We start from the raw sequence: 23201 nt of genomic DNA, 5'->3' as shown, positions 1-23201 counted from the left end.
TGTTTGACACAAGGGCACGGAGAAGAGATCCAAGATTGGCGAATTATCGACATATAACGTAGCGAAAATAAAGCCAACCCCCCATAATCAATATTAGGTTTGAAAATGATTGCAAATCGCCAACAAGATGGTGAGAATTAGTATAACCATATGACTGAAACATATTGGTGGTAAGAAATTAATAATAAGAGTTATAAATAGATTTTTGTTAACGATTAGGAGAGACAGTGAATTAATGAGTCGACATTAATATTGAAATAAAAAAGTTAGCTGTTACATTGATCGATAAGAAAAGAATATAAATATTTTATGTTCGGTTTTATAAAGATTAACTCATTGATTTAATTTAAATATAATTCGATTAGGAATGGTTAAAAAAAAGTAAATTTTAGTAATTAAATACATTTTATATATGTAGTGCCAATTGTAGCGTCACACTCACCTATTAAAAAAGAAAAAAAAAAAAAAAAGCTCCGGGACTAAACAAATCCCTTTTCAACATTTTCTAATTATATTTCTGGATATTTCTTTGTATTTTCTCTTAGTTTGATGCTCACTTATTAATAAAAAGTAAGCTCCAAACTAATTCCTCATTGCAAAAAATTATAAAAAATTCGCCAACTGTTCGCCTCTGTGTTAATTGTGTTTGATACCTTGTTCGTAACCAAATAAATATCTTTTAAACATTTTCTAATTACATTTCTTGATATATCTTTGAATTTTTTTTAGTTTGACACTGACTTATTAATAAAAAATAAGCTCTGAATGATTTCCTCTTTGCCAAAAAATATAAAATATTGGCAAACTGTCCACCTGTATATGTTGAAAAATTGTCTCTTATACGTTAAAAATTTGCTCAGAAAAAAAAATACTGAAATCATAATTTCCAAATATACACTGTCTAATGAATAAATATTAGAAATTTAAGAATCACGGCATTAAAAATAAAAAACTGTTGTCAAAAAGATTAATCAAATTCAATAAAAAACCTCTTCATTATTTATTATCAAATTATTTATTTTCTAGATTCAGCAATTTTGTTAATTTTATATTAGAAAATAGGAAATTGATTATAAAATTATTAACAAAACTAACTGTTGAAACTACATAAATATTAAAATGAAACGAAATATTGAGGCTAAGTAGTAATTTAGGTAATGATTGAAACCTAAAATAAGTGACTAAATTTGAAAAAATTATTGTATTTTAGAAATGTGGTCCTTAAACTATAAAGTTTTTTTCTGTCTAAAATAATTATTTCTTCTATTTCCCTCAGCCATTTGTCTGGATCCGTGGCTGTAACTATAGTTACGAGGCATTACTATTTTAAGTAGGGGTGTGGGGTCACTGTTTAGGACAGGTTTTGGCATGGGTCGGAGAGAGAATCTTTTTCTTCAGTCTATTGTGTGAAGAGAAGTTACCGCTCTAAAATGCGCTATTCTTGTTTTCATAGCAGCAGACGGTCATAGACTTTGTGGCTGGAGGAGTTCTTACCCTAGACAAACTATAAATTTGGCGTCCCTTTGTCCCTCTTACTGTGTAAATTCACGATAGAGACAATAAAGTTTACTTCGTCGGAGGATGTTAACTGCCATTGGATTCCAAGTATTTTATTTTTAATTAATAGTTAAAAGCAACGATAATGAGGAAACGTGTTATAATTAATTCGTTAGACAAAAATAGTTTCAGAAATTACAAACTTTATTTATCTTTTATTTTTAAATTACTTTTAATTGATGGTTGTGGCAGTACAATAGTGAAGGGTAGTTGTTTCGTCGGAAAAACTGAATTCTATCAAAATGGTGTATGTTTCTTTCTCTAAATCGTCGTTGGCAGAAGGATCGCTTAAAGCTCCATGTTCCACTTTGTAAAAAAGAGTATCCAATATTTCCGACGATATTAGTTGAGGATATTTGGCTTGTAATTTTTGGAGATTTTGCAGTAACGTGTCGCCCTCTTCGGATGAAGCATACAACTCTGATGAAGTTTCCGTCGTTTCTATCGTGAAGCCAAAAGTCGTTTTTTGAGACCTCAACTGTGCAGGAAAAGTTCTTTGGCGAATATCCTCCAAAGTCAGGCACAGACTGGGTTTCAAATTAACCTTTGCCTGCTGAGAAGCTGTTAGAAATAAAATTGTTAGTAGTTTAGAGGTCGGTATATATGTGCTTAAATATTGCAATAAATATATTTTATTCATTTCTCCTGTTGTGAGAAAACTAATAAACATTTCGAAGAAGAAAGAAAAAAAGAAATGTAATTTTATGCAATAACAAATTTCTTAGGCATGTTGTGTTTTGACAGCATTTGAAATTTTTACTTAGATCTCAAAATAGGTAAGAGATAATTAGGTCAAAATAGGTATTTTCTCAAGAAAAAAAATAATGTTTACATTTAATAAAGAGAAAATAATTTCGAAGTGAAAGATATTCTTACAAATTTTTTAATAAAATAGTAATTACCATTTCTGCAGAATGATGGTATTTAAAAAAAGCAAAAACAATCATATTAGGATTAACTTCTTTGTAATTATTATTATTATTTTGTATATTGTGTAAATTTTAAAATTATAATATTTTAACTGTAAAATGGCATATATTAAATAACGCGTTTTTTTAGCATTTAAAAACAGCGCTTTGAAGCCTAGAGTTGGGTAACCAAAGAAGGGTATATACATTGTCTACAAGCGTATATACAAGGGGCAATGTACTATACATTGTCTATTACCAATTCAATTATTGTTGTTAATTCGTTTTTTTAAATCATACATTATGAAAACTTTGGCATCACGCTGTTTATCGTATTTGTTTTATTCAAAATAATTATGAAACAAAAATTATTAAAAAATTGTAAAAAATTATTTAATTATTATTCATAATTATTAAAAATTATTAAATAATTATGAAACAAAAATTATTTAAATGATTTCCCTGATGTTACAATTAAGAACTTGATTTCAATAAATATTTAAAATAAAAAAAGTCAACACCAAGTTTGATTAAAAGCTAATTAAAAAGTGATTATTGAGATGTTTCGGATGCAGAGATTCATTATTGTTGCTTTATGTAGAATAAATTTTGCAGAAGGTCAAGTCGTTAATAGACTATTAATAGTCTATTAATAGACAATGAAAACTAACTAATTAAAAATTTGGTAATAAAGAAGCACCAAAAAAATCGTTAATAAATTAATTAAACCTAATCACGTAATATGCTAATGTTTAAACGGTTTAAGAGAAAAAAAATTAAAAATAAGATTTTGATGATAGGTTATTATGACATTTAATAATAACTAGTTATATTGAAATAAAAAGTCTAGGTGGATCAAAGTTAGCTGTTGCATTTATTGTGAAAAGAAAAAATAATTAAAGATGATTAAAGACTTCAGAAAAAATGAGATTAAAAAGCTAGGAAATATATAATGCCTATAACAGCATCATAGTATGCTGATAATTCAAAATTTTAAACAATGATAATAAAATAGTGTGAAACAAATATTGTTCTGTTTTAATGAACAATTTAAAGGAAAGATGAGTAAAGCTATGCTAATAGTTAATAAAAATGAAATAATATATCTATAAAGAAAAACTGTTTTTCAACCTACAAGCTGTTATAATTAATTAGACGATCTAAATAACTTTTCCACCACCATAGTTAAAAATGTTTCAATTCTTACTGCCTCCCTTTAGCAACACTTCTACAGGCCAGTGGTCAGAAACAGCTGAACCCTGAAAGATTTCATTCATATATATTGAATAATCATAATTATCAGATTGAATTATAATATTTAAGGACGATCTACTCTGACGTCATCTCGACGTTTTTCTCAGAGTTTCTCCTGGACCAATAGGCCCGCGTAAAAGAAACGGCTAGTTGACACAGTAAAATTATTAGTGGACACTTAAGGGTAATAGTTTTATGTCTCTGTCATATTTTTGATTTCTTCTGAGTGATTATACCAAAAACGATGAATATCTTTATCATGAGGGAATGAAATACTCATTTATTTATAATTTATTGAATTTATTTACTTATATATGAAGTATATAAACGATCTTAAGTTGTTAGAATTCGTTTCTAAAAGCTTGTTTTTTTTTTCTGTTTCTTTAAAAATAAGTAAGCGAATAATTTTTCAGGGTTACTTGAATTGTACAGTTCCAACTATGTAACTATTGTTTGCGTTATCAACTGTTCTTTCTATTCCATTTTAAGTAAGCCAAGCCCTTCAAGCATCAATTCTCTTAAGTGGCGCATTCTATTTTCTTTCACAAAGATTTCAACTCTTTCACTATAAATATTTCTTACTTAACACAAAGACAGGCGCGAAGCTATGTAGAAAATAAACAAACTAATTATGCATCGAAGGTACACAAAACAAAAATATATCACGGTAACAATAAAATACACAAAGAAATAATATATCCAAGTTAAGTAAGTAAAAGACATAGAGGAGAAAGAATTATGTTTTAATAAATTCGATGTGCGATACGGCGTTGTATTTAAATAACTTCATGCTAATTAACATTCTAATTTTTGTGGAGAGACTTAGCTCGACTTTAACATTCCATCTTGTTCATAATCGATAAGCTGGTCATAGATCACGTGTCTGTGTATCAGTGATCGTCTTTCTCTCGAGTTGTAAATACCCAATTTAAACTAATAGAAGAAAACCATAAACTCGCCAGTTTAACTAGTAGTTAAGATTTTTGCCGTAGTGTGTTGCTAAAATCGTTTAGGGCAGCGTTGCCATTTGGCCACGCATTGAAAAAAAAAAAAAAACGCTTCGCTTTTTTTCTATGCTTTAACATTAGAGTGGAAACTCTATATATTTCTCTGTGACCGTCAACTAAATATTATAGTCGCAGTTCATTTCCAATTTTTTTTCTCAAAGTTAAATGAGTATTTTGGAATCGATAATTTTTTAATTTTCATCTACATCACGTTCTTCCTAGTGAAAAAAAATTTTTTTTTATAAATTTAATTTATTTAAAAATAAATTTAATTTTTACTTAAAAATTTATTGCATTAATATTTGATTATAACTGATTTCAATAGCTTAGTGAAAAATCAGTAAGCAAAATAATTTGTTAACTTTAAAATAAAAAATTTTAACACTAATTAAAAAAAAATTTCAATAAAAAAAATTGCAAGGTGCACAAATACATTTTTTTATCAAACTTTAGGGGCATGTCAAGTACGGATTTTAGTACAGAAAATTTTAACGGAACTTCGTGCAAAAAATTTGAATCAAGTACAGAAAATTTGAGCACATTATGCAAGTTACATAAAAATATGTTTTTGAAAACATGAGACAAAAAAAAAAAAAAAAAAAAAAAAAAATAGCAGTCAAACTATTTCCTTTTGATTCTTATTTTCTAATAATGACTCTTTAATTACTCCGGCAATAAGAAATTCGAATGCAGATATATTTTCTTGGTAATGGAATACGTAACGAAGGCTGCAAATATTCTGAAGTATCGATGATTGTTTCATTATCACTGTTTTTAAATTTCCATGACCAGTGGCTTGAAATATTAAAAACAACTACATATCATAAGTATCAAAAAGTGTTACAGGCAGTGATGCTGATTCCTCTAGCGTCAATATGTTGCGATGATTTTTATAAGTGCTTTTAAAAGAATTGCAAACTTGAGCATTTTTCCCCTACTACTTTAAATAAAGTGGAGAGTCAGAATTTCTCAATAGGCTGTTCTGCAGGAGTACCATTCTTTTTTCTTCATCGCAATTTTTTGAAGTTCTGTCACCAAGGAAAATAAAAATAAAAAAAAGCCAAAGTTTAAGTGCCTTACACTTGAAGCAATTCGATGATTTTAAACTATATAATTTTGTTGTGAAGAATTATCTGGTATTTAGAACTGACAAATAACTTAAATATTTCAAAAGTTATTAAGCTTTTTCAAAAATCGCTAATTTGGCGACATTTTTCCTCCTACATGAAAATTATCAAACTCACTGCCTTATTCTGAGTTTTTGCAAATTTTTATGAGCCCAAGTAATACAGCCCTAGTAATACAAACTTAACTATTAAAAAAGTAGACCACAGATGCTTTTCATTTTCACAAAACTGTGGCTTTTCTCCATATTGACGTTTTGCGCCATTTTCAAACTGAGCGTAGACAGCACTGACTTTAGATAGACTGAACTTGACCTAACAGTGTCATGAGTAACAGTTTCAAACTTCCAGCAGTTATAAAAATAGCGTATTATTCGCGAAAAATGCATAATTTCATATTACGAAACTTTCGAAAAACAGTCATAATGCCGGAAATACAGAATTTATTCTTTATTTAAATTGCTAATTTAGTTTAAAAACATTTAAACTGTTACCACATTATTTAATGTAACTATTCCTACTCTATGAACTTTATTAATTACAATATCTTTCCGAGCACAAGTACTAAAAATTTCAAAGAACTGATGTATTCCAGTATTATTATGAATTAAAACGAGTAATGCATGATAATTTTTGACATGATAAATCATGAGAAACAATGACGAGGGCGTGCTAATTGAAAGAAACTTATTTGGACTCAAATTCCCAATTTTCGTGCTGTTTTCAGATCATTCAAAACTCGATTGCTTACCAATTCAGAAGATATTCCTAGTTCATCGCGGAATTTGTAGGCTTGGGCTGAGAAGTCAACAACAGCGTCCAACATATCATCTCCTGCGGTTATGATTCTGTTAAAATGTAACAATGAAATGAAAAAGAGCATACAAGCTCGCAAGAAGCATTCAGATTAGTATTCAGAAGCAGTATTAACCCTTTTCGCGCTGGCTGTTAAGCATACGAAACGTTCTCAATCAGCGTCAAAAAGATGAAACTATTTCTTTAACTATTTATTTCTGGTGGGGTAGTAATAGTTTATTTAATTCACCGCTACTTAGTTCAAAATAAAAAAGAATTATGTAACACTGTGAACTATTATTGATTGAAAGTTTTAGAATAGTCGCTGTGGCTCAGAAGATAGAGCGTTCACCTTCCAATCAGGTGAATGGGTTCGAATCCCAGCGATGGCTGGTCGATACGAATTCCGCACCCGGCTTTCACCTACCACTGTGCTGTCGCAAAATACCCTCAGAGTCCCAGAGCTGAGTTAGAGTCCCAGAGCTGATGGGCTAACTGTGGGAGTTTTTTTCGGTTTTCCTTTCCATGTAACGCAAATGCAGGTTAGTTCCATCAAAAAGTCCTCCACGAAGGCAAATTTCTCCCAATACTTGATACAGGTGTTCCCTTGTCTTTTGGATAGGGCTCAAAATTGCAAAGTTACGGAGTTGAACATTAGTAATCATTAACCCGAAAATTGGGTTGCCTGTTCAACGATGGTTGTAAAATAAAATATATAAAATAAATGTCTTAGAATGAAAGTGAAATCAAAATTAAGCCTGTGAAATTAGCCATGTCCACATTTAAGGAACCGCTTTTTTCCATCCAATTGGAGTTCATGATCAATTATGCAGCTTACAAGGAAATGACTATAATAAATATATCATTCAATCTTAATATCATAAGTCTTTGAGTGTCCTAACATAAGTCTTTGAAGCGCTGAATTTGAATATATTATGCATTTATGTTATTTAATTTACTTTCTTCTTAATAGTTTCAAGCGGAATTTTGAGAATAAAATAGAAGATGTATTTATACCGATCATATGGACAGCAGTTAAGGGATTGTGTGGTATCGATATCATGAGTAATTAGCCAAGTGAATTCCTCTCTTCTCCAAATATCAATCAAGTTCCAGTCTGATATTCTAACATTGGCACAACCCGCATTCATATCACCCATTAGAATAGCATTCTGAAATAAATGAATTTATATATATATATATATATATATATATATATATATATATATATATATATATATATATATATATATATATATATATATATATATATATATATATATATATATATATATACATATATACATATATATATATATACATATATATATATATACATATATACATATACATATATACATACATATATACATATACATATATATATATATATATATATATATATATATATATATATATATATATATATATATATATATATATATATATATATATATATATATATATATATATATATATATATATATATATATATATATATATATATATATATATATATATATATATATATATATATATATATATATACAACTCCAATTCAAAATATTAGAATAATGATAAGTAAAGCACATAGTGGTTTGAGATATGCATTTATTTTGGTAAAAATGAATACCTGAGAATTTTGAAGTGTGTTATCACATTCTACATGTTTTGTAGATGAACATAGCGTAAATAAATTATTATGATATTGCAAAAGTTTTTACAATGAATTTTTTCTAAAAATTCAAAAAATTGGAATAATTTTCACAGTGGTTCAAAAAATTAGAATAACATGAACAAAAATAGCATAATTCATTTAAATGAAATCTGCATGAATAGTTAATACTTAGTGGCATCTCCCTTAGCTTTAATAACGTCACGCAAACGATTTTGCATACGATGCACTACTTTTTTGCAGTCATCTTTGCTGATAGTTGCCCAAACGGATAGTTGCCAAACAATTTCACGCTTTCTATGAGTTCATTTTTGTCCTTTGGAGCTAAATCCTGAAGGCGTTTCTTCATTAAACCCCATATATTCTCGATGGGGTTTAAATCGGGTGAATTGGCCGGCCAAGGAAGTAATTTGACTTTATTGTTAGTAAGCCAAGTAGTGGTGGTGTTTGACGTGTGACAAGATGCAGAGTCTTGTTGGAAGATAAAGTCATCCTCAAATAGATCTTCCGATGGCGGAATCATAAAATGTTCAAGTACCTCCTTGTATACTTCAGAATTTACCCTTCCTTTCAAAATGCACAGCTTTCTTAAGCCCTCAGCACCCATACACCCCCAAATCATTACAAAAGTGCTAAACTTCACTGAGCGTTTCAAGCAATCTGTGGTAAAAGCTTCTTGCTTGCAACGCCAATCACGGACACCCTGATGACCGTGGGAAACGCAAAACATCGATTCATCGCTAAAAAGTACGTTATTCCAGTCCTGAATACCCCATTGCAATCTGTCTTTGCACCACCTCACTCAGGCTCGTTTTTGCTTGCGTGTAAGTAGCGGCTTTTTCTTGGGCACACGTGATTGAAATTCAAGTTCATGGAGTCGTAGTAGTGTGGTAGATGTTGAGGCATCCACTCCTTGTTCTCTCCACTTTCTACTTATGAATCTCAAGCTCTTGAAGCGATTTTTAGTGACGACACGTTTCAGCATTCTGTCTTGTCTCAGTGTGGTTATTCGTTTACGACCACTATTTGAGCGATTATTTTTAAAACTTTGATTTGTAGAATAATCTTTTAAAATTTTACTTACAGTTCCTTGAGAGCAATTCACTTTTTAGGCAATCATTTGTTGACTAATTCCCTCATTGCGTAGAGTCACAATCGCTGTCTTGGTAGTGTCCGGTATGTCTTTCGTTCGACCCATTTTAACTCCCAACTAACTAAATCTGATTTTCAAACGAGCCTTTATACTCGTACTAGCTCTACAGTGGCGCAACTTATGCAAATTTTATGATTAACGTTGACCAATCGCACAATTTTACAGATATTCTAATATTTTGAATCGCCTCTGGAAATATTTTAATATTTTGAAAAATTTCAATATTTTTTTATAAATTCTCTAATACTTCTTTAGGCGCGTGTGAACAATAATATCATACGTCAACTAATTGTGGACGGTTGATAATTTTTCCGCTCGCCACCGTTGTTTATTTTTAAAGATATCACGCATTTTATAAGGTAATACAATGCCTTTTTTGGTTATTATATTTTGAATTGGAGTTGTATATATATATATATATATATATATATATATATATATATATATATATATATATATAGTATTAAGTAAGAAATATATAAAAGATTATAAATTGGATAGGAGGAGCTGTCGTTTGTCAGCTGTTGAGGCAGCCTAGGCTTGCAAGCGGCTGTTGCGCTGACAAAGAAGAAATATATAGAAGAAAGAGCTGAAAAGAACTGAAAAAATAAGAAGAAAGAACTGAAATAAGAAAGAATTGGACACGGAGGAAGGAACTGAAATATGTGTGAAAGAATATAGAATGTGTCACTTAAGAGAATTAATGCTTGACTGACTTAGCTTACTTGAAATAGAACGGAAGGAATCGTACGCAAATGCCACGTTTCAACGACCAATGAGGATCGAGATACCCACACTACGTCACTTGCAAGTATCCTATTTCTAGCACTGTAGGTTATTTAAGTTAGTATTTCAACCTCGACCCCCCAAATGCGGGTATACCGGGTTAACTCGTCGTCGCGACAGCCCTCCCCCTCAGGAGAGGTAGCACTATTGGTTATATCTAGCACTATAGCTCTTAGAGAGATTTATTTTCCATATATATGTAAGCTTAAATTTTAATTTATCAGCACATGTAATTATTATTAAATCTTCTCAGAACTCGACAAATTATGGAATATTTTTTTGTTACAACATTAGATTTTATCAGAGAATTATCCTGAAATATGTGAATAAGTCTGACAAAAAATGTTGAATTTTGCGAGAATTATAAAAGAAAATTCGAATAAGATTTTTCGTACTTAGGTTTGCTCTCGTTTTTGCTGGCAACAAATATGTTAAAGAAGCTATAACCAAAACGAATAAATCCAGTAAAAATGTTAGTTAAAAAAAATCAAATAATGTGTGTTCTTTCATAAAAATCATCATAGAATGTCTTTCATACGGCCATAATGGGTTAAAATTTGCATACCAAGAGAATTTTGACATTCGAAAAATAAGATACGAAGATACCTTACAGACAAAATTGTAGGTTGTTTTTGTAATTTTTGCTTCCGTTTTGAGTTAGTTTTATGTATTTATTTTTCACACACACAATTTTGCATAATTTACCTAAAGTTTGATGTTTTTACCATCGGAGAATAACGATTCGAAAAATCGTGATACTTTTAAATTTATGATTCACTAATCAAAACCAACCTTTGACTAGTATAAATAAAAATAAAAACTAGACTGTCAGAAATTAAAAATGAGAATTGATTTGTTCTCGAAATAGGATACCTGTAAGTGGCATAGTATTGGTATCTTGATCCTGATTGGTTGTTGAAGCATGGCATTTATTTATGTTATCAACTGTTCTTTCAGTCTATTTCAAGTAAGCTAAGCTTGTCAAGTATCAATTCTCTTCAGTGACACATTCTATTTTCTATCACAAAGATTTCAATTCTTTAACCACATATTTCTTACTTGACACAAAGACTAACAAGAAGCAATGTTGAACATAAACAATCTAATTATACATCGAAATTGCCAGATACGCGAAACGAAAATATAACATGGTTACAAAAAAATAAATAAATAAGTAAATAATCTAAGTTAAGTAAGAGACGTAGAAGAGAAATAATTATACATTGACAAATTTTATGCGCGATACGGCGTTATATTTACTTAACTTCACATTAATCAACATTCTAACTTATGTGATGAGACTTAGTTCAACTTTAACACGCCATCTTGTTTCTAAACGATCGCTGAGGTCATAGGTCACATGTCTGTGTATCAGTGATCGTCTTCTTCGCGAATTGCAAATACTCAATTCGATATAATTTTGAAGTTTCCATAAAATATTCAATCTGTCAGTACAACATCCATGAACTAAATATAACTTTAACAAAGACTTACTAGTCTGCATAGGGACCGAGGGTGTGCGGTATGGGTTCTCGTTAAACTGTTCTACCGTAAAGTGCTCGACTTCGCGTGCAGGTCGTCGGCTACCGAAGCGGGGGTACAATCCCCTCTACAGAGGATCAAAATTGTGATGGCATGTCTTCGGATCATCCTCAGGGATGTTTCCCAGACCGTCGCCAATAGCCCATTGTGCAGCTCTAGTGCGACGTAAATGAACTACAACAGCAACAACAAAGTCTTACATAAAAATTTCATAAATAACTTAGACATCAATGCAGTTATCTTTATAAAAATTTTTAAACTATAAATTATTTTAAAAGAATGATATGAATTTTTTACCTTTTCTTTAAATTTTTTTGCAGCATAGTCGTAGACTTGTGCGAGCGAACTTGTTTCATTGGCGGCATTTTTGGGTTGAGTGTGAATTCCGATAGCAATCATAGAAGATATGTGTCCTGAGAAGATATAAAAACGTCAAAGAAATTTTTAAAGTTCGTATGAAGTATCTAATTAAACAATAATCAGAATTTCTTGGAAATAAATTTTATTTTGTATTAGTTTTTTTCATAATGATTTGTATAAAATGTAGTTTTAATGCTAATAACATACGTTTTATTTTATAAAAATAAAATAAATTATAAAGTAATTTTTTACAAGCTAAAAGCTGATCAATAATGTATTTAGTTTACACAACTTTTATTAAAAAATAATATAGGTAACAATCTATTACTGATCGTCTAAACTGCAAACCAAACAATGCAGTTAACATCTTTAGTCTAACTAACTTAATCAACCAACTAACTAAATCCCCGAAAATCATTTATAGAATGATTAAGTTACTCGATATATCACTAAATACTCCTATGCTGTATTTCTTTAAGTTCAAACATTTCCACTGAGTTAAAGGTTAAGTACCCTACCACTTTCTTTTATAAAAGAACCGTTTGAAATTTTTTAAGAAACTTTGAATTAAATACTTCAACTTGCTATAATGTTGCTACCACTGTGAAATTTTTTTTTCAACTGCCGTACAAGTTGGCAGCTACGCGATAATATGTCTCGCAACTTGTAAAAGCTTAAACGTACAACTTTAAATATTTCTAAATATTTTTAACTTATTTAGATTTAGTGGTGGTCAAATCATTTCAAATTATATTCATAAATGAGAGGAAAAAAATTGAAAGTATATCGATTTAACTACCACTTTAAAAATAAGAGTCTATGCAAAACACGTAAAAGTTGGCAATTATATAATTCGATGGGAACAATCTTTTTACTTAAATATTCTGCAAATCTATTTGATCTTTTTGAAATCATTTCTTTCTTTCTATAATTACACGTTGACCAGGAATACGTTTACAGATTTAAGCCTCATACATGCGGCTTTAAGAGCCGAAAGAAAAAAAAATTGGCACGAAATTGCCAACTGCTAACTTTTGCCAACTTTTTGAGCAAAATTTTTCATTGTGATTGTAAAAATAAACAAGAAATCTCAAAACTTAAGCAAAATCTTTAAAATCTTACAGACACTCGCATGGTTATCAGAGGTTTTAAAATTAGGGTTGAAATACTTAAATGTAGTGGTAAATGAATTTTAAAAACTTCTATTTAAGCTTCCATGAAAAACGCAAAAATTATCGGTGGTGTTGGCACCTTACTTAGAGTGGGTGTTGAAAAATGAGCAATGTATGGCGGCCTCATAAAATCATCCTCCCTATCTGGATAAGAATGTGCCCCTAGCAGTTTGAATTTATCATTTCTAAAAGAGAAAAACAAATAAACAAATGGGGAAAAAACTGTAATAATGATCAAAAATAAATAAATGAACAAACAAAGTTACTAAGCGTATTATAAATACGCGTTCAATGGTTATGAAAAAAAATGACACACTTAAAATGCTGATTTTCGAAAGCTCCGCCGTGATATGAAATGATGCTTTTTGCGAATAATTATGTTCTTTTTATAACTGTGAGTTTGCAACTGTTTCTCGTGACTGTTAGATAGAGTTTAGCTCATCGAAAGCCAGCGCTGTCTATGATTATTCTGAAAATGGCAAAAAGCCTATATGGAGACAAGGCACAGTTTTGTAAAAATGAAGAGTGTTTGTGTGTGGCAGGTGAAAGGGGGCAAATTTAAATATTTCATACATATTTCTTGAACTAGGCTTAGAAGTGACCTTCTAGTCCTTAAAATAGCGTGTTTGATGGACAGGTCTGTCTTAGGACTTAAAAAAGTCAATGTAATAAAAAATTTAAGAACCCTAGGAGGAAGCTCAACAATAAAATATTAATAAACGGATAAGTTCAACTGTCATTTTATAACGTAAAATTTACTTCATAATAAAGTAGTTTTTATCCGTATTCAAGGATGCTCAAGCAAAGTGCTTGAAGTGAATATAAAGCAACCTCACTTCCTGCTAACCACAAAGACTCAATACAAACGGAACCCAAATTCTTGATGAATGGGATAGCGGACGCTTAGAGGCCCATGTGCCCAGCTAAATCGTACTACTTGCACTAGGTATTGAAGAATGTCCAAAAAACCAAATCGTTCTCTTTAGAGAAACTATCCCCATTGTCATAAATGTAAAATATCTTGGTTTAGCCATAAACAGCAAATTCAAGTTCAAAAATCAATGGTGAACAAAGCACAAGCAGCCTGTTATAAATTGCAGATTCTTCCTCAAAATGTAAAAATGAAACTCAGATGTAAATGCCTACTCTATATCTCAATGATCCGTCCCATCTTAACTTACGCTTCTCCAGCCTGGTGTCAACTCAAAAGATGCCAGATTAAAATACTGCGAAAAATGACACAAGCAAGATGGTTTAGCCGAAATAAGAACATACATCACGGTCTCAACTTTGATATTATTTAGAACATCATATTGCAAAGCTAAAAGTTGCATATTTTTTTAAAAAAAGCCATAAATTGTGACTACAAGATTTAAGGAAATTTTAACAATTGAAAACTTGGCAAAAGACACAAACCTCAGACCAATGGCAGCTTTTTTTTTGTATCGACGCATCTTTATCTAGAATACAAAATATTTAATTTTTTCCCCTCTCCAATTTGGATTCCAGTTACCAGAAAGAACCACCTTAAAGTTAAGACTTCAACGTGGGTGGGAAAAGAGCCGTAAACGGCCTCAGGCATCCATATAAATTTTTATGATGATGATGATGATGTATTCAAGAATGCCACGGCTCACTAACGGAGATGCTAATTTGCTCCGGACAGCGGATAAATACTTTCGAATGATATGTTTTCAATGTAAGATTCTTGGTTTAGTAAGTTTGATTTATAGGGTTTTTACTCAAGACTACTTTGAAATTATTCGAAAGCTTTTGTGATACTCCACTTGTTTATGATTAAGCCGTGTTGAGCCTTTTACAAAGTTGGCAAACGTAACCGAAAATCAGCAAGTTCTCATTTGTAATTCTTTATCGTTTTTTTTTTTTTAAATAGTTTGTCAAATCCGCAGCAGTTGGTATCTCTGGAGTAAAAATGCAAAAATTAGCAACCGATAAATAGTAAAAATGCATTAAAACAAACTAATGTTAGCAACTTTTTCTAGTTTATATCTTTCAATTTACTTTTGAAAGTGAATCCAAAGAATGTTTTCGCTTTAAATATGAATAGTTTGGAATGTTAATCATGGTGGTAGTTTTGGTTTAACAATCAATTAAATTAAATAAATATAGATGAATTGATAGCTTCTACCACTTGGTGTTAAAGATGATAATGTTTTTCGTGAACTTCGCTCTTCTCTTTGAGTTTTTGATTAAAAAGATATTATTGTTTTCTGCCTATATAGTAGCACGCCAATTGGTGGACCATTCTTCAATTCCGCATACGAATTCCTGAAGTTTTGTAAAAAAAAAATAATTACCTATAGATATAAGCGTATTGCTCTTTTGCATTTCCTCTACCAAGTCTTTCGCTTATCGTCATTACGTATTTAGAACCCTTCACTTTATTCAATCTGAAAAATACCAAAACGAAATTATTTTACAAATACAAAGCGCAACTGTTTTGATTGCTCAAATTGTAGTGGAGGCTCACTTGTTTAGGTTTTTCAAAACATCTTCCATCATCGTCTCATCTAAAGTGACAATCTCCTGAACCAGCACCAGATCATATCTCAGTAACACCTATTTTTTTAAAAAATATTTCTTTAAATTATAATTTTTTTTTTTTTTTGTTGGTACTTATCGGTAATGGGAACCAAGTATTGGGTGTTGGCGACCACTTTACTGATGTTTCGCCAACACGAACACTGGTCTCTATAACAGATAAATATAAGTTTTAATGCATACAGCGATGCGTTATCAAAAATATCTCTAATGACGTAAACAAATGATACATTGTTACCCGTGTATTGTTTTAATCTGAAGACAGTTACAAAAATTATTTCAAACACCCTAGGAATTTTTATGTAAAAAACAAAACACGCACTTTATGTATATACTTTGCATTGCTATAAGAACTATCTGAATGTGTAAGAAATATTTCTGATGTAATTTTTTTGCAGAATTGAATGAGACTAATTTAGAGATGATCGGACTCATGGTTTAAAAGTTATATGCGTTTTATATATAAAAAGTATATTTTTGTACTTCTTTTGTTTATGCATCTAATATTGCTGAACAGACAAGTAAGGTATTGTTTCTTATGAGTTCCCTTGCGTTTTATTGAATGAGACCAAGCAGGAATTAAAAAAGGTAATAATACAAAAGTTGATTTTTTTTTTGTGTGTGTGTATAGAAAGTGCTATTTTTGAATTGCACTTGTTATGAAGAAAACCATTATAACTTCACAACTATTAATTCCTGTTAATTCGAATTTTATCTCATTCAATTTTGTACAAAAAATTTGATCATAAAATATACCTCCTATGTTCAGATATCTAGATAGCAAAATAAAAAGTTTATTGCATATATTCTTAGATGCAATAAAAAGTTTATTGAGTTATATCAAAATAAGTACTTATTTAGATAAAAACGCTTGCAACTTTTGAACTTTTCGTTCTATTGGCGTAAAAAATACATAGGAAATACATGTTGTTGTTGTCGTCCGTCATTAGGCAAGGGTGATTTTTCTTGTTTTCAAGTGTCACCATCTAGGGCCAAGAGTAGGAAATACACGACTTGTTTGTTGTTGGGTAAATAGGTACATATGTATGAATTTGTATTTTTTGAACGAAAACCCTTATAACTTCTAAACTATTTCTTCAATCACCTCTGGATTGGTCTTATTCAGTTCAACGGGAAAAAATACATTGAAAACAATGCCCTCCAGTTTATTTCAACTAATTTATGACTTAAAAATAAAAGATCCAAAGATTCGGTAAATCAGTCAAACCGCCGAGATACACTAAATTTTCAACGTTCCAACTAACTACTATCAACCAAAAATATTTGCAAGTTAAATATCAATGTTGCAACTCACCAATTCCTAAAATGGGATGTCTGCAAGGGATGTAGTGTGGGTATCTCGATCCTGATTGGTTGTTGAAATGGTGGCATTTGTTTAAGTTAGTAACTATTCTTTCCATTCTATTTTGAGTAAGCCAAGCCCACAAAATATCAATTCCCTTAAGTAATATATTCTACATTCTTTCACAAAGAGTCTTTGCGAAATATTTCAATTCTTTCCCTATATATATACTTCTTACTTAACATAGGCACGAAGCCATGTAGGTCATAAACAAACTAATTATACATCGAAGTTGCCAGGTGCGCAAGAAAATATTATAATTACAATAAAGTGTAAAAATGATAAATCTAAGTTAAGCAAAAGATGTACATGAGAAAGAATTGTATTTTTACAAATTCAATGTGCGATACGATGTTGCATTTAATTAACTTCACATTAACATTCTAACTTAAGTGGAGAAGCTTAGTTCGACTTTAACAGGCTATTTTGCTTACAAAGGATCAGCTGATGATGAGGTTTTAGGTCACATGTCTATGTATCACTGTTCACCTTCTTCTGGAGTTGAAAGTACCCTATTGTCGTGATATAAAAATCAATACAATTTACAATACCTTATAAAACATTTGTGACCATATTTTAAATGTTTACAGACTGCGGTCAACCTGCTGTCCTATAATCATAATATTGGGCAATACCTGATTAAGTAATATTTAACTAAATCTTTGTAAAATTCTATTGCTTTCTTCTTTGTATGGTAACCACATAAGTTGGCATCCATTAAAATTGCTATAAAAAGGTGTGGTCGTAAACTACTGGTCATACCAAGTGGTACCAGTAAGATATCAGGTATATTGGTGGTACCAGGAAAACCTTCTGACTTCCTGGTGAAGTAATTTTAATGGGTAGTTGCAGAAATAACATATACATATTTATTTCCATCTGCGTATTTTTGTAATTAATCAGTAGGAAATAACCATTTATGTAAGCACACTTCATAAATTCACACCCTCATTAATGCGAAACGTTTTCCGTAAAGATAGTAAATAAATTGAAAATTTAAAAAAAAAAAATATTAACACCATAATTTTTGTAATTTCTTTAAGAAGATATTTATCATGCTTTGTTTTGAATTAAATCGCAGAATAGCAGAAGAAATGCTGACTGTGGATAATTTATTGTTTCTCATAAAATAAATTTTAAAAAATTCGGGATCTCTTATTACCTTATTAACAATGTCCATAACAGTTTTGTTAGACATCTTGCTATTACCAAGATTTTGAATGTTAAAAGCTCCAACTCGAAGCGGTCTCTCTACAGTTGGTCCTTGCCATGTTTTGCAGATAGTGTAAGACCAAGTCAGTGCAAACACAACACAAAGTAAAATTCTGGCTGTTTTTTCCACCATTGCCTCCTCTTCACGATTTCTATAACTGTAATAAACAAACTAATTAAATTTCGCTGTTTAAGTTGTTGATCATTTACAAATGAGTAATACAATTTAGAGAAATTAGGACTCATAACTGTGTTAACTCAATGGATACTGTCTTTAACAATGCGCTGATTGCTGGTGTATTATATAAGTGTTAAAATCTTGAAGAATACTACACTAGAAAGTAATTCAATTTTCGAAATTAAGACTCATAACTGTGTTAACTCAATGGATACTGTCTTTAACAGCAATGATGCTGCTGAGTGCTGGTGTATTATATGAGTAACAAAAACTTGATGAATACTCCGGTATTTAATCAACTATTAACTGCTTTTAGTAGAAGCAAAATTTTTAGAAAGACAACTATTTATACCACCAAACTTAGTATTTTTTAAGTAAAAAAAATTGCTGATGTTTTTATGTTTAAAAATTCAATAAATCAAACAAATTTCAACAAAATTTATGCTTAACTGCGATTTTAATAAAGTATGAGCTATGAAAAAATTCATAAGTTTTGGATAAAGCAAAAATTTTATTCGTCATGATATCAAAGCAATTTTTTCTTTATTTTTGAGATTTGCTTTTTTCTAAACATTAGCACAACAAAACCTATACTTTTGGGTTGCAAATAATTTTAACTAGTGCCATTTAAATTTGCATAACGGAAAAAATATTTTTAGGTCGTAAATACGTGTCTCATTCTTTAAAATTTAGCCATGCACTTAGCATAGTTTTTTTTTTAAGCATGTAGTTTTTTTTTAAGCATGGCAATTAACTGTCTATTTTTCATTCGTTAAAAGTGAATTAAATTGCAAAGATGCAATAGACACTGCAACTTAACGCTGCATTTTGTATTGCTGCACAAAAACTAAAGCTGGCGAGCTTAAAATTGCGAAAGTACGTAGAAAAATATAGAGGTAATATTTTGAAACGAAAAAAAAATTAGCAATCGAGAATTAGTTCGAGAATGATTAACTAGTTAAAACAGCACGAAGGCCGCGTTACAGACTGCAAAAATGCAACTACAGAGTTAAAATTTGACATGCTGAAGAAATCATGTTTGCTTATAGACTTAACACAATTTTTTTTTAAAATTTTAATTTATTTAATTGTGACATTTTGTTTTGCTGCACGAAATCTAAAGAACTTAGAAGTGGCAGAAGGGAGTTTGATAGAATAAGAAAAATTAAGATTAAATCATTAGTTCGAAAATCGAAAATTATCAAATGCAGAATAAGAAGTGAAAAAATATTTTTTGGCCAATCCGCTGCTGTTGTTGTTGTCTGCCATTAAGGAAAAGGGGTGAGATTACTCTTGTTTTCCAGTGGCTCCATCTATGGCCAATAATTCGACTTCAGCCACACCCATACACCACACCCGTTAATAGGGTGGACTCATTCATACATCCATTCATTCGTCCAGAGATCGTAATTTTGACCTGAATCATAGAACGATCGATCTCTAATTCAATACCCCAGAGGAGTTGATTTGTTATGGGGACATGGAGGACTTTGTGACCCGACAGATTTAACGTGCATCAGTCACCAATTATTACACGGGGCGAGTCTTCGGCCGGCTGGATTCGAACTCCTGTTCTCACAAAGGTGATGGTCACTCATTGAAATGCAACTACAGAGAAGAAAGTGTGCTGAAAGGGCCATTTTCAGTTATGAACTTAACGAAATATTTCTTCTTCTTTTTTTCAAAATTTCAATACGTTTAAAAGTTATTGCAATTTTAAAAATTTTTTCCATTATTTTTTTTCTTTTTTTGTTTTAAATAATTATTACTTGTCCATGGTTATCGAAAAATGTATCTCTCACGAGATCTCCATTTTATAAGCTCACTTGACACTTAATGTCAAAAGTAACAAAAAATTTATAAATAAAATTAAATACGAGAAAGGAATAAGATGTTGCCTCGCATAAATCATTACATTTATTTTGAAATTTTTCAAAATTATAATAGCCTGAAAGAGAGATGAAAATTGTCTCCAATTTGAACTGTTATACAATACAAGGCTATCGTTATAGATTGTTTACAAGTAAAATTACTTCTTATTTATTGCTTTTTATTGCGTCGCATATTCTATATTCCTTAATTTAAATATTTTTTTTTAAATACCGTTGATAATTTTTTCAATCCAATGAATTATTTATTTCATTGCGATTAACGTATCAACGAAATGTCCTTACAGAAAATTATAATATTTATATATTTAATAAACAAAATGAACTTTTTCTTTTATTGAAAAATTTTGACTTTTATGGGGGGAAAACAAAGATAAATAAGAGGTCACCATAGGGATTGGTGAATGGACGGAGCAAGTGGTACAGTTGCTAGTATTTAAAAGCAAAATTTCACAGCAAAACATCCACAGGAAATGAATATTGGCTGCTGAATTAACTCTGCGTTCGAATTATATCTTTTTCCCAAAATTGTGATAAAATTTTGATTTTTTTTCTTCTTTTTTGTGGCAAAGGGGAATCAAACTTTAATTACAGTGATATAACTATATAATGAACTTAAAACTATACAATGATGACCTCAATTAATTTCACGAATATACATGGTGAAACCTAGACGTACTGAGAAAAAAAGTATGGTCAAAACTACCAGAATATGGTTACATTCACCGTGTTTGTGGCGCTGTGGGAACACTAAAAAGTTTGGTAATTCTTGCCGAAGCGCTTTGGTAATGATTTTGGTAAAATTAATATTGGAGCATAATTTCGTAATATATGACGAAATTCTGTAAATGTAGGGAAATTTGGTAATTTTATCATGATATCTTAGAGCATGACATAAAAACCATTTATTTGGCTAAATTTACTTTTCAGTTTTGTATTTTTTACTAAATGTGTGGTAATAGGAGCTATAATTTCGAAAACCCGAATTTCTGGTGAACCATTACCACATGAAGTGAAAAATCATCAAATGAATGATTTAAATACCGTATATTTTTTCATCACATTTTCATTGTAAGCAAAAGAACAGTTTATAAAGTTGTTTAAATAATCACAAAACAAGTACTTTTTGATTGGTAAATCACTCCTACGCATGTCATAAGTAAAACGATCATATATTCATCCATCATAATTAATTGGTGTCAAAATTAACATAACCAGTGTCATTATTTAAAAATTAAGAGATTTCTTCATTTCTTTCCAAGAAATTTAAATATCCATGGCATAAATGATTTCTTTGCTATTCATCAAGAAGGTAAACGATAACAGCTTTAATTTGCTTAAAATTGTTACATTGTGAAAAATGGATGTCAGAAATAGATTTTTTTTTTTGTTGCTAAAATGATCCAGTTGTTGGGAATAACTACATATTTCGTATTATTTGATTTAAATTTCCTTGTGATAAATAGCTTAAAATTAATCAAAATCTCTTACCTTAAATCAGAGAATCTTCAAACAAGCTGGTTTCGGACTAGTCCATGAAGATTGTTCCGTACAATGTACTTCCAGTTTTTTTTAAACATATTTAATGCTTCAAAAGAACATTAAACTTTCAAAGAATAATATCTGATAAAGTACACCTGTGGAATCCCACGAAAAGACTAAAGATTAGAATCAACTTTGTACCACATTTGAATCTATTCCAAGCTTTCACACTTCTCAAAAATCTCACGCAACAGTTTTTGAAAATTATAAATTAAATTTTAGGTCTATACCAAAATTCTATACCGTTTTTCCACCCACAAAATTTTTACACATTTCTCTTCTATATTATTTCTTACAAATTGACTTTTTCCAAAACACTTGTAACGGAAAAGGTAAAACCCGTTGAAAGAAAATCTAAAATTTTAAATTAAAAAAATTTCTATTAAAATTTCAGAGTTCAGAGGAAATTGCTTTTTTCATTTTGGCGGGTGATATAATTAACTCCTCTCTATATTTACATAAAAATTCCACACTTTCTTTGCAAGAACTAGAAGTTCCAAGAATGCCTGACGATTTGAAAATAAATTAAAGAAAAGTGGGAGGAGACAGAAATGTGCGATCTGTTGTTTTCCGTTTAGGAAACCATTTTTAATTCTCAAGAAGTTTCAAATTTAGTTACAAGCTTTTTCAACAGATGGTGCTGCTGACTGGAAAACTTATAAAACAATGCTTTGTGCTGCATGTCAAACCGTTCCAACAGAAATATTTGCATCGGCGACTATTAATTCTATCCTCAGACTGTTCCACGTTGTAAATATTGATTTATAGTTGAAAATATTGATTTATAGTTTTTTCTCCTCTGTAGCACCATTTGTTTAGGAGTAGTCGGTACTTCACTGTCTCATTTCGTTTTTCTTTAATGATATTTTTTTCGGAACACCCCGAAAAACACTTATCAAGTTTTATTTATTTTGAAAAATCAAAGTTTACTGTAGTGTTTGAAAATATGAAAGACGTTTAATGTTTTAGGGAAATAAGTTACTTGGAATTATATTTTATTTTCAATAATCTTTAGTTAAAAATGCAAGACACAATATTCTTCAATAATCTTTAGTTAAAAATGCAAGTGTTTAAAAGCTGTTAACATATTGTAATTTATTTAGTGTGACACTTCCAGACGTT

At 30.3% G+C, this 23201-nt stretch overlaps 1 protein-coding gene across 1 annotated transcript; it reads right to left on the bottom strand.

Annotated features, from left to right (window-relative positions):
- Positions 1-1680: 1680 nt before the first annotated feature.
- Positions 1681-22196, bottom strand: LOC107442232 (deoxyribonuclease-1). Its single transcript, XM_043055929.3, has 10 exons — positions 22029-22196; positions 18421-18628; positions 15825-15913; positions 15652-15744; positions 13418-13518; positions 12099-12214; positions 7663-7817; positions 6602-6698; positions 3673-3724; positions 1681-2118 (listed from the first exon to the last, which is right to left on the bottom strand). Exons 2-10 carry the CDS (start codon positions 18601-18603, stop codon positions 1730-1732), a joined length of 1275 nt encoding a protein of 424 aa, XP_042911863.2. The 5' UTR covers positions 18604-18628; positions 22029-22196; the 3' UTR covers positions 1681-1729.
- Between the last annotated feature and the right edge of the window lie 1005 nt (positions 22197-23201).

Source organism: Parasteatoda tepidariorum, chromosome 2, assembly GCF_982258835.1.
Source record: "Parasteatoda tepidariorum strain Cologne lab strain chromosome 2, Ptep-v5.0, whole genome shotgun sequence".
In the NCBI taxonomy this organism is placed as follows: domain Eukaryota; kingdom Metazoa; phylum Arthropoda; class Arachnida; order Araneae; family Theridiidae; genus Parasteatoda; species Parasteatoda tepidariorum.
This window is presented reverse-complemented; position numbering and strand designations above follow the sequence as displayed.

Bases quoted from the DNA above. Each gene is read 5' to 3' on its own strand.
- LOC107442232 (XM_043055929.3), bottom strand. From the start codon at position 18,603: ATGGTGGAAAAAACAGCCAGAATTTTACTTTGTGTTGTGTTTGCACTG. The intron at 15,914-18,420 runs GTAATAAGAGAT...TTAAAAAAATAG, and splicing joins TTATGGACATTGTTAATAAG to GTGTTACTGAGATATGATCT. The intron at 2,119-3,672 runs GTAAGAATTGAA...TATTTCTAACAG, and splicing joins AGTGTTGCTAAAGGGAGGCA to CTTCTCAGCAGGCAAAGGTT.